Source organism: Pristis pectinata, chromosome 18 (assembly GCF_009764475.1).
Source record: "Pristis pectinata isolate sPriPec2 chromosome 18, sPriPec2.1.pri, whole genome shotgun sequence".
Classification (NCBI taxonomy): Eukaryota; Metazoa; Chordata; class Chondrichthyes; order Rhinopristiformes; family Pristidae; genus Pristis; species Pristis pectinata.
Window position 1 is genome coordinate 9,041,602 of NC_067422.1, and position 13,172 is coordinate 9,054,773.

A 13,172-nucleotide genomic window follows, 5' to 3' on the forward strand; every position below is an offset into this window, starting at 1 on the left:
GAAGCCTGAATGCACTGGATGTGCACCGCAGCTACACGGAGGTTCTACATGAAACCACCAGCTAGCGATCTAGCTCATTATCTTCCTGTTTGCATCAGAAATGCTGAATTCAACAATTTCAGATAACCTTTATTGGCCAGTTCTGCTGTGAGGTTGTCTACCTGTAACATTAACTCAGTTTTCCTCCCTCCACTGATGCTGTCTGATCCACTGAGTACTCCAACATTTAAAATTTACTTCAGCTTTCCAGCAACTCGAGTATTCCACACCCCATAATCCCAAAATGATATTGTTTTTTCCCGCTGCCTCATTCATCTCCCTCTCTCTACACTTCTCCAGACAGGCTAGTTCTGATCAACTGGACAGAACCGAAAGCAGCCGTGTCACCTGGACAATCGTGGTCTCCATCCTATCACAGACATCCCTGTTCTTCCACCCCTTCCCTCCTCTGCAACTTACAACACGTTAGTTTTCTCGCTTTTCCAATTCTCATGAAGGGTCATTGACTTGAAATTTAATTCTGTTTTTATTCCTCCACAGATGCTGCCTGACTGCTGAGTGTTTCAAGTTCTGAAAATGTCAAAACTGAACCTAAAGGAAGTGCAGAGTATTGGGAACATGCAGGCAGGCCAAGACCACATAATTCGTCACCTTATTAAATGACAGGCTAAGCGCAACAAGACATTAGGAAGAGGCCGTCACTAATATAGAAGCAGCACAGCTTTGACAGAAACCTGTTCTTATCATGCAGTGGTTAAGTCTTAAACTGTGTTGGTTCTCTGTTTTTTGTTCAATATAAAATTAATAGGGTGTTGGGGTGCCAGGATTGATTAAGGAAACAGAATTATTGAAGGCGGTCAAAATGAGTCTCTCCTGGTTTAGTTGAAATGTAAATGCTTGGCTATTATTGAGTATTTAATACTGTCAAATAAAAATAAATGGAGACAAAATTGCTAGATTGGAAAAGAGGAAAGTGGAATAGCCAGGATCTACTGGATGGAAATGTTGACAAATAAATCATACCAGACACTTGGACAGCTATGCAAATAGAAAAGATTGAGAGAGATATGGGCCAAACACAGGCAGATGGGATTATTTTAGATGGACATCTTGGTCGGCATGGACAAATTGAGTCGAAAGGCCTGTTCCTGTGCTGTATTACTCTATGTGGCCAATGCCAGCTCCTATTTCTTATATTCTTAAAATGAGAAGAGAAGCAGGCAGCAGAGAGCTTGGGGGTGGTTGTAAACAGAAGCTATTTGTGCTGGGATTGCAGTGAGTAGAGGAGCTCCATGCTAATAAGTCCATGCACCTCTGCCGCTAACAATCTCCACAAACTACTCAGAAACAAAATCCAACACTGGTGATTATTCTGCATTGTATGAAAAGACAAAACACATGATGAAGTATGCAACAAAAATTCCCTACTGAGTTCTCCAACTACTCTTGATATCAGAGATATTCCTTTCATTATTAAATTGAACCTTTTATTTCTTTTATTTTAAACTTTCCCCTAATGGCACCCATTATAGTGCCAGCAGTGCATGCTCTGCACGTGGGTGGTTTAATGTTGGTGATTTCTCTTTTCCTGTCACGGATTCAACCAAATTATTGTTCCACTGGGTAGCTAGGATTTTATTACGATAGTAGTCTGAGATTATTGGCTAATATACCTGAATTATTCATTTTAATTTATTCTTAACCCTTTTCATTTATCTAATAAGTACTTTTAAAGTAACTTCTATACATTTATTTTCCCTTCCAGTTGACTTTTTGTTCTGGCTACATTCTATATATATTTCTCTTTACTTTAGCTCCGTTCCTTTCGAAGTTCTGTTGAGCTGTAATCTCTAATGACAAAGAGGAAGGGTCCATCTCCCAAATGGTTCTCTTCACAGCTCTTACCTGATTTTTAATGTATTTTGAGGCAGTGGACAACATTGAAAAGGCCGGTGTTTATTGCCTTTGCCTAGTTTTATTTATGTTTGCTTCATTCGCAGGGTGTGGATATCTGTGATAATGTCAGCATTTATTGTCCATCTCTGATCCAAGTCTGAAGCCTTGGCTACCAGTCCAGATGTTTTTGAACCACTTCTAGTTGTCCCTAACAGGATGGTTAGCCATCTTCTTGAAGCATTGCAGTTCACCCAGTGAACTGGATCAGTGTTGATAGGGCGATCCAGGATTTTTATCTAGTGATGATGGAGGGCCATAGATAGGGTGAATGCACACAAACTTTTACCCAAGGTTGGGGAAACAAGAATGGGTTTAAGGCGAGAGGAGAAAGATTTAACAGGAAACCGAAGGGCAACTTTTTCACCCAGAGGGTGGTGCGTATATGGAACAAGCTGCCAGAGGAATTGGCTGAGGCAGGTACATTAACAACATTTAAAAGACATTTGTACAGGTATATGGATGGGAAATGTTTAGAGGGACATGGGTCAAATATGGGCAAATGGGACTAGCTTAGATGTGCATCTTGGATGAAATGGGCTGTAGGGCCTGTTTCCGTTCTCTGTGCCTCTTTGATAGTAAAGGAACACTATGGAGAACTTGAAACATAGAAATATAGAAAACCTACAGCACGATACAGGCCCTTCGGCCCACAAAGTTGTGCCGAACATGTCCCTACCTTAAAAATGACTAGGCTTTGGTTTCAATTTCGTACATTTTTTGGATTGAATAAATTTAACTTGTCAAGTCCCATTCAATCTAATTTTTTCTTTCATCCATCCAGAGTTGACTCAGCTTTTTCCATATGGAAAAGGAAGGGAATAGTATGCTTTCGTGATCTATTCATTGATAACTGTTTTTCATCTTTTGAACAATTGTCTAACAAATACAATTTGCCTAGATCACACTTTTTTCGATATTTGCAGATTAGAAATTTTTTAAAAGCTACTATACACTCTTTTCCGACACCTTACAAAACTGAAACTACAGAAAAAATTTTAGGTCTTAATCCTTATCAGAAGGGCTTGATAGCAATAATCTATGATTTAATTATGAAAATACGTCCAGAATCACTGGACAAAATTAAGAATGACTGGGAAAGCAAACTCCAGACATCTTCACCTACAGAGACTTGGAAGAAAATTCTTCATTTAGTTAATACATCTTCAATGTGTGCCAGACACTCGTTGATACAGTTTAAGGTAGTTCACAGAACCCATATGTCCAAAGATAAGCTAGCTCGTTTTTATAACCACATAAATCCTATATGTGATAGATGTAAATCGGATGTGGCTTCTTTAACACATATGTTTTGGTCCTATCCTCTTTTGGAAAAATATTGGAAAGACATTTTTAACATTATTTCAAATGTATTGAAGATTGATTTACAACCGCACCCTATCACTGTAATTTTTGGATTACCAAGGATAGAGTCTGGCCATTTATCTGCTTCCGCTAACCGTATGATTGCTTTTGTTACATTAATGGCCAAACAATCCATTTTGCTTAAATGGAAGGATCCAATACCCCCTACTACTTTTCAATAGTTCTCTCGAACTATATCATGTTTAAACTTGGAAAAAATTAGGAGTGGTACTGTTGATCCTTCGCTTAAATTTGAAGATATTTGGAGTCCATTTATTCAATATTTTCACATGATATAGATCTCCTTTCAATAGCTTTCCAACTTAGAGGAACGGAGTTGACGACATAATATTGCTCTGTTTCTACTGAGAAATTTTAGTCCAGTCTTTTTTTTTCTTTTTTTTTGTTTGTTTTTTTTTTGAAATTTTTCTGTTTAGTTTAGTTTATAATGTTTATAATTTTCCTTATTGATTTGGGTTATTTTTTTCTCTTTCTTTTTTCTAATTTATATAATAAATCTTTTCTTTCCTTTCTTTTATATTATATTCACTTACTAAGAGATCATTGGATCTACAGATTTTTTTTAATCTTATTGTTCTTTATGATTATCTATGCCATGATTGTTATCCAGATCTCTTTGTAGTACATGTACAAACATTGATGCTATATATTAATCTGTATTAATTTGAAAACTAATAAAAAGATTGAAAAAGAAGAAAAATTACTAGGCTTACCCATAGCCTTCTATTTTTCTAAGCTCCATGTACCTATCCAAAAGTCTCTTAAAAGACCCTATCGTATCCGCCTCCACCACCGCTGCCGGCAGCCTATTCCACGCACTCACCACTCTCTGAGTAAAAAAACTTACCCCTGACATCTCCTCTGTACCTACTCCCCAGGACCTTAAAACCTGTGTCCTCTTGTGGCAACCATTTCAGCCCTGGGAAAAAGCCTCTGACTATCCACACGATCAAAGCCTCTTATCATCTTATACACCTTTGTCAGGTCACCTCTCGTCCTCCGTCGCTCCAAGGAGAAAAGGCCGAGTTCACTCAACCTGTTTTCATAAGGAATGCTCCCCAATGCAGGCAACATCCTTGTAAATCTCCTCTGCACCCTTTCTATGGCTTCCACATCCTTCCTGTAGTGAGGTGACCAGAACTGAGCACAGTACTCCAAGTGGGGTCTGACCAGGGTCCTATATAGCTGCAACATTACCCCTTTGCTCCTAAATTCAATTCCCCCATTGATGAAGGACAATACACCATATGCCTTCTTAACCACAGAGTCAACCTGTGCAGCTGCTTTGAGCATCCTATGGACTCAGATCCCAAGATCCCTCTGATCCTCCACACTGCCAAGAGTCTTACCATTAATACTATATTCTGCCATCATATTTGACCTACCAAAATGAACCACTTCGCACTTATCTGGGTTGAACTCCACATGCCACTTCTCAGCCCAGTTTTGCATCCTATTTATGTCCCGCTGTAACCTCTGGCAGCCCTCCACACTATCCACAACACCTTCAACCTTTGTGTCATCAGCAAACTTACTAACCCATCCCTCCACTTCCTCATCCAGGTCATTTATAAAAATCACGAAGAGTAAGGGTCCCAGAACAGATCCCTGAGGCACACCACTGGTCACAGACCTCCATGCAGAATGCGACCAGTCAACAACCACTCCTTGCCTTCTGCGGGCAAGCCAGTTCTGGATCCACAAAGCAATGTCCCCTTGGATCCCATGTCCATGTCTCCAACTTGAATGATGGTGTTCCTACAAGCTACTCTCCCTTCTTCTGCAGGTTTGAGAAATGCCACTGAAGAAGCCTTGCTGAGTTACTGCAGTACATCTTGTAGGCAGTACACACTGCAGCCACAATGCAACGGTGAAGGGTGGAATGGATGCTTGATGCGGTCAGAGCACTTTCCCTTGTGCTGGATGGTGGTAAGGTTCTTGAGTAACATTGCAGTTGCACGGAGTCAAGGCAATGCAGTGTCTGTCACACATTCCTGCCTGATGTCTTGTATGCGGTGGCGAGGCTTTGGAGTGGTTCCTGTCTGTGCTTGCAGTCCAAACTCCTGCCAGCTGCATTTTGTCAACCACCCAACGTCTCCTGTCTGCCGGTGCTCCTGCCCTCATGTTGGCTCCAGCTTCTATTGAGGTCGGCTCCTCCACTGATACCTTGCAGGCAGTGCACCCTATTCCAACCGTCCCACCACCAAATTCACAGGGGATCTATGCTGCATGCTGACTCACATCAGGATGGTTGCAGCAACAACCCCGCCTCTTTAGTCAGCCAACCTGGCTGATACCTGCAGCTATTGCAATTCATTACAATCTGAGCTTGCCCACAGTTAACTGGGGGTGGCACGGTAGTGTAGCGGTTAGCGTAACGCTATTACAGCACCAGTGACCCAGGTTCAATTCCGGCCGCTGTCTGTAAGGAGTTTGTACGTTTTCCATGTGACTTCATGGGTTTCCTCCGGGTGCTCCGGTTTCCTCCCACATTCCAAAGACGTACGGGTTAGGAGCTGTGGGCATGCTATGTTGGTGCCGGAAGCGTGGCGACACTTGCGGGCTGCCCCCAGCACATTCTCAGTAACGCAAAAAGACGCATTTCACTGTGTGTTTCGATGTACATGTGACTAATAAATAATCTTATCTTATAATTGGTCTCTTTTTGTAGGTTCATGATCCACTGGTACAGGCATTCCTTACATTTTCTGCTCCATTTCAATTCCACCTGGATTCTTCCTTCTCACTGTCCTGCCCCTCACTCCCTCTCTTTCACACCTCTCTCCCACTCTGCTTCCTTCCCATTTTTCTCCCAAACATGGAGCATCAAACATCAACTTGGATGGAACTGTTTGTTGTTAACACATACAGCGTAAGCAGCTGATTAAACTATGTTTTCTCTGGTACTGACAGAGTTGCTTACATTTAAAGTACTTTAACTAATTGTCTAATTCATCCTTTTCCTGCTGCCTGCATCATAATCCAGTGCTTTCTGCAGCATTACACATGGTTAACCTCACTTGCTCACATAATGCAATTACTGCAGTCCATTCTGGGACCAGATTTCAGCGTAAATCTCACCAGTCACTCATCACATTTTCTAGTCAGACCTACCTTGTAAGATTAACTTCTGACCACTGTGACTCCAACTGTCAGGATGCGTTAACATTTTTACGAATATATTCCCTGGACTTTATGTCAGCCTGAAATGGAAACAAGCAAAGTACTCAGGATTAGAGGGTATATAACGTTGTTTGCTACAAAAGCAGCATCATTAGGCGGATGCACGGTGCAGCACTTCAGCAGCAAGACAGGATGGGTTAGAAATTCCAGGGGGAATGTTCTAAAATAGAGTCATAGAGTCAAACAGCCCACTGAGTCCAAGAGCCCACCCACCTGGGTCCCATCAGGCAGAAGATAGAACCTGAGGGCATGTACCACCAGGCTCAAGGACACCTTCTACCCCACTGTGATAAGACTATTGAACGGTTCCCTTATATGATGATGGACTCTTGACCTCACAATCTACCTTGTTGTGACTTTGCACCTTACTGCCTACCTGCAATGCACTTCCCTGTAGCTGTGACACTTTACTCTATATTCTGTTATTGTTTTTACCCTGTACTACCTCAATGCACTCTGTACTACCTCAATGCACTGTGTAATGCATTGATCTGTATGAATGGTATGTAAGGCAAGTTTTTCACTGTACCTCCGTACCAGAGACAATAATAAACCAATACCAATACCCTCTGTTGTTGAACAGAGAGACTTAGGTTGTACGTACATAGTTCTCTGAAAGTGACAGCACAGGTAGACAAGGTGGGGAAGAAGATATACGGCACGCTTGCCTTCATTGCTGAGGCACTGAGTACAAGAGTTGGGACGTCATGTTACAATTGTACAAAACATTGGTTAGACCACACGGAGCATTATGTGAGGCTCTGGTGACCACAAAGGATTAAGCTAGAGAGGGCGCAGAGAAGATTCATACGGATGTTGTCTGGATTGGAGGACTTGAGTTATAAGGAGAGATTGGATAAGCTGGGACTGCTTTCCCTGGAGCAACCTTATGGAGGTTTACAAAATTATGAGGGACACAGATAAGATAGATGGTCACAGTCTTTTCCCATGGTAAGGGGACCTAAAATTAGTGGGCATAGGCTTAGAGATTTAAAGGGGATCTGAGGAGTAACTTTTTCACACAGAGGGTGGTGGGTATATGCAATGAGCTGCCAGAGGAGCTGGAGAGGCAGGTATAATTACAACATTTAAAAAAAAACATTTGGACAGATAGAGTGCATGGGTAGGAAAGCTTTAGAGGGATATGTGGCAAACACAGGCAAATGGGATTAGCTTAGACAGGCATCTAGGTCAGCATGGACCAGTTGGGCCAAAGGGCCTGCTTTCATGCTCTATAGCTCTATGACTCTATGAATTGAAGATCCATTTACACTTATCCCACACTAATTCCATTTTTATTTTCTCCAGATTCCTATCAGGTTCCTCTAGATGCTATCACTCACCAACACACAAGGAGCAACTTACACTGGCAACCACACCTACCAATTCCCATGTCTTTGGCACATGGGAGGGAAGTGGAACTGGCTTCCTGAAAAGACAAATGCATCACAGGGAGAATGTGCCAACTCCACACAGATGGCCTCGAGGTCAGGATTGGACTCAGGTCCCTGATGCAGTGAGACAGCAGCTGCAGTAGGTGTACCAATGTGCCACACACCTTTCCAGCTTTGCGTTGTATGACTCCATAATGATTATTTACTGGACTCGTAATCTAGAGGCCGGGATTAGTAATCCAGAGATGAGTTCAGTAAGTAAATAAATCTGCAATAAAAAGCCAGTGTCAGTAATGTTGACCAGATCGTCAGAGGAGCTCTGTTGGTTCAACAAACAATCTGCTGGTGGAACTCAGCGGGTCAAGCGGCATCTGTGGAAGGAAAGGAACTGTCGATGTTTCGGGTCAAAGTTTCGACCTGAAACGTCAACAATTCCTTTCCTCATGTGGAAGTCAATCTGTGCTGTAATAAAGTAGACAACAGCAGAACCAGGAGCGTACAATTAGTGCTTTATTATTTAACGCTAGCGGGAGTGAGGGATACAGAGAAGGAGTAAACAGTGTAACCCATGCTCTGTACTGATCCCCACTCAGAGATTTACATGTTTGTGTCCCTCCTTTTATACTTAATCTAAAGATGCCTACGTGCGAAGTTGCACATACTTGGGCAGTTGCTTACAGCAAACTTTTAGCAAAACAAGATATGCCTCAAGCACTTTTTTGTTTCACCCAAACACCCGCACATCTTGCAGTCACAGCTGTAGTCACACCATGATTGAAGCAATAACAGCCGTACATTATTAACCCTTACATTTCTAGTTACTTTTACACTCCCACAGATGCTGTTTGACCTGCTGAGTTCCTCCAGCGGATTGTTTGTTGCTCCTGATTCCAGCATCTGCCGTCTCTTGTGTCTCAACTCTGTTTGTTCACTGGTTTCTTGAAGGAAGTTAATCTGCTGTCACCTATTGATTACCCTTTAGGAAACTCTACACCCACAGCAATGAGGCTGATCCTTAACTGCCATCTGAAGTGGTTTGGTGAATCACACTGTTAAACAATAGGTAGGACTGGGCAATAAACACTTGCTTTCCATGTCATCCTGAAACCCCTATCCTCCTGAGAAAGAGTGATATATGCAGTGAACTCCATGGTTTTAAACATGTGGAAGTTGAGATTCAATTGCAGTCTGCATGGGTAATTTCTAGGGGAGTAATGATTGGGATAAAACCTGTGCAAAATGGGAGGAATCTGCTTGACTGTGTGGAAATTAGAATTCAATCATTTTTGCCTGGCTTGCAGAACGAACTGGCAGCGCATTGAGGCAGGAGAGATTCTTGCCTCAGTGAGCTGACTGTCGACTATCTCAACGGAATGTTTTTTGTGCCAGTTTACATAAAATGTCTAACTCAGAATAACCTCGTTGAGGCGGCTAATGAAAGGATGACAATGAAAAAGAAATATTGCAGTCACTTCTGGAAGCCCACCTGGATAAAACAGGGAGTAGGTGAGATGGATTACTGAATGTCTGTGGCGGAAAAGGTCATCTGTGCAACATGCAAGGAAATGGGACTGACACTGACACTCATCTCTCATCAGACTGCAGATCAGAGCTGCAAAACAAAAATCACTTGCCTGGCCAGATCAGACAAGGTTCCCTGCATCAGCATTTCTGGGATATTCTACCTACTCTGTGAGAAAAGGATCTGAGAAGTGTGCCACTAATAGATGCGACACGCACCTGCGTGTAGAGACTTCAGGAAGCTCTGTACTTGGTTCCAACATCAATGCAATAATGGCAGCGTATCTAGAGCCTACCACAGACCCCTGTCAGGAAAGGGCCAACACTTATTGAAATGCAGACTGCAGTTCTGGTGGCAACAGGGAACATAATCAAGCAACACCCTGGGGACGGATAGATTCTCAGCTGTCCTGCTTATATACTGGAACTGCCCTGCAGGTAAAGTAGTATTTCAACCAATGAATCAGTACTTCTGCTTACAAATGGAGTTACAGTGGGTCATTCCCTACCATGAAATGGGTTAAAGGAAAAGGTTTGTTCATGTGTGCTGAATGGCAGCTGCATAACTCTGCTCCCTACCCACCAATGGCAACAAAATTATCAGACAATGAAAAAAAATGATCCATCTGTCCAAAGATGTATTAGTTATAAGGGGAGGTTGGACAGCCTTGGATTGTTTTCTCAGGATCGCTGGAGGCTGAGGGGAGACCTGATAGAAGTAAATAAAATTATGAGAGGCATAGATAGGGTAGATAGTCTTTTTCCCAAGGTAGTAATGTCAAATACTAGAGGGCATGGCTTTAAGGTGAGAGGGGGAGAGTTTAAGGGAGATGTACGGGACAAATTTTTTTTACACAGAGAGTGGTAGGTCCCTGGAACAGGCTGCTGGGGGAGATGGTGGGAGCAAATAAGATAGTGGCTTTTAAGAGGCATTTAACCAGACACATGACCATGAAGGGAATGGAGGGATATGGATCATGTGCAGGCAGATGGGATTAGTTTCATTTGGCATCATGATCGGCCAAGATATTGTGGGTCAAAGGGTCTGTTCTGCTGTATTGTTCTATGTGGTTGTTTCATTTCAAAAATTATATTTTAAACTTTAAACATAGAACTTTAAAGTAGTGCAATAGTCAATAGCTGGAATCACAGTGTGAATTCTGTCCACCTCGAGGCACAGTGGCCATGATCTTCACCATACAACAACAACAAAAATGCAGGGAGCAGAACCAGCTACTGGACGTGGGCTTCAGTGACTTCACTAAAGCCTGGAAATCATGAGGGACTCTGGAACATCCTCCTCAAATATGGATGCCCACAGAAATTCATCCCCACCTTGCATCTGCTCCACAACAGTGTGATATTAACCAACGGGTCTGCAATAGAACCAGTCTCAGTGAAGATTGGTGTCAAACAAGGCTGCCTCAACACTTGTTGCACCTCACCTGCTCACCTCCAACACATTTGCTGTGGGAGTGGAGCTAATCTACAGAACTAATGGGCAACTGTTCAACCTATGGCAACTAGACTTCAGAAACAAGTTCACCTGAAGCTCAGTAGTGTGCAGGCACACTTACGTTTGTGCATGGCTGGAGGACAAGCTCCAAGACATGGTTGACTGAAGTACATGAGACGATGAGCCTTACACTCAACATCTGCATGACCAAGGTCCTTGACCAACCTGCCCCGGTGCATCACCTTGTCTCTGACAATGAAGGTTTACAGTGAGATCTGGAACACATGGGCCACTTTTCCCCCATTTGGGGAGACATCTCCTGGTGAAGGCAGACATCAGTGATAAAATTCACCACTGCCTTGGTCGATTGAGGAAAAATATATTTAAGAATCAAGACCTCAGACCTCACACAAAACTTGTAGTCTACCAGGCAGCAGTGATCTCTGCTATGGAGATCAGGACTACCAACAGCAGGCATGTCAAGGCACTGGAAAAATACCACCGATGCTGTCTCTACAAAATCCTTCACATTCACTGGAAGGGTAAGTGGATTAACATTAGTGTTCTGTCCTAGGCCAACACCCCAGCACTGAGGGCCTAGTTAGTCTCAGTCAGTTATGATGGGCAGGTCAAGCCATTTACATGCCTGACACCAGACTCCTTAAATAGACAAGCTCTACTCCAAGCTCTGCCATGGAAGGAGGTTATCAGGCGAACAGAGGAAAAGATTCAAGGATGCGCTCAAAGTTCCCTTGAAAAAATACAACGTCCCCACCAACTCCTGGAAATCTCTGGCCCATGACTGCTCAAAGCGGAGAAGGAGATTTTGAGATGTTGTTGAGAACCTCCAGCACAGAGAAGCTCTGTGTAAGCATTAGAAGGAGCGCACCACCTCATAAACTGCCTACTCCGTCAGCCACCTCCTGCAGATGAGTCAGTGCTTCATCAGCCACCTCAGAGCCCGCAAATCTGGAGTGGAAGCAAACCAAAGGGATTGCCTAAGGATATAAAGAAAAAATAGAAGACGACTCCAGACTCCAAGAGGGCACCCAAGAAGTCGTAACAAACAATCTGCTGGAAGAACTCAGCTAGTCAAGCAGCATCTGTGGGAGGAAAGGATGCTGCTCAACCTGCTGAGTTCTTCCAGCAGATTGTTTGTTGCTCCAGATTCCAGCATCTGCAGTCTCTTGTGCCACCCAAGAAGTGTTGTGCAGCACTTGTATCAGGGCAGCAGAAAAATCTACAACAAACGCAAGGTGTTTAAACGTGAGACTGCAGTGCCACAAACAGCATTGTGATACCAATAGTGCTTCTACTGTTCTTTTTGGATTAGTCAATATAATCTTTGTCCAATTCATAAACATTCTATTTCACAATTTACTGAGTGCCCAGATAGTAATAAATGAAGGATCCAGACACTGTGTATAAAGGATTTGATCAAATTACTGCTGTACGGTGATCCAATTAAATGTAATCTTCTTACCTTTGGCTACAATAACTTCACTATAATTATTCTGACTCCTTCTGACATGCCAAGGTGAAGAAATTAATTGACTGTCAAGCTTATGAAAACACAGCTTATAACTATTTTTGCCATCTGTATTTGCTTTGTTGGCAGCCCAAGATCCTGGTCTGTTCTAATTTTAGTGAAAACCTAGATGTAAGCATGAAGTGAAGAAATGCTGGAAGACAGCTTTAAAGAAAACTACTTGGCCACTTGTGCATGATGATGACAGAGACCCTGCCAAATACAGTTTAAAAATCATTTAAACAAGAAACAATTTTTATTTGCAAAGAACATTAGTGATATTGCTTCGTATCACTGGATAATCAAGCATCATTTTATAGTTCAGCAGTCAATCAAAAATTTTAGCTGGTGTTCCTTTAAAAGGAAGCAGGCACCAGGGAATGAGGGTGTTGGAGGGTCACAGAACATGGTGGGCATACAGCAAGCGTCTATTCATTGTAGAGGGATTGTAGGAAATGAAAGTCCATGACAATAGACAGGCTCTGCTTCAGATGAAACACATAATGCACAAAGACTGCAGAGAGAATTAATCATCTGAAGTTCACTGCTAGTAAACATCAAACATGTCTTTTAAGTTTAATGTAATGGCCAAAGGAGACATCTCAGAATGAGCCACATGGTTTGCCAGTTAGCCAGTATATTGGTTATTGCCCACACAAGAATTACAGACTGCAAGATACAGTGGAAGTGAATCAATGTGGTTGCAGAGTGTCTGCTTATAGAATGCTTCTAAAATGTATGCCTCTTATGC

General features: G+C 42.5%; 1 protein-coding gene across 5 annotated transcripts in view; it reads right to left on the reverse strand.

Annotated features, from left to right (window-relative positions):
- Positions 1-13,172, reverse strand: part of LOC127579946 (endonuclease V-like) — a 102,142-nt gene that overhangs the window by 13,214 nt on the left and 75,756 nt on the right. For all 5 annotated transcript variants that reach the window (XM_052033017.1, XM_052033016.1, XM_052033018.1 and 2 more), the window contains one exon: positions 6,454-6,542. In XM_052033017.1, the coding sequence (XP_051888977.1) occupies positions 6,492-6,542 (51 nt within the window). In that variant the 3' untranslated portion in view covers positions 6,454-6,491. The remainder of the gene's footprint in view (positions 1-6,453; positions 6,543-13,172) is intronic.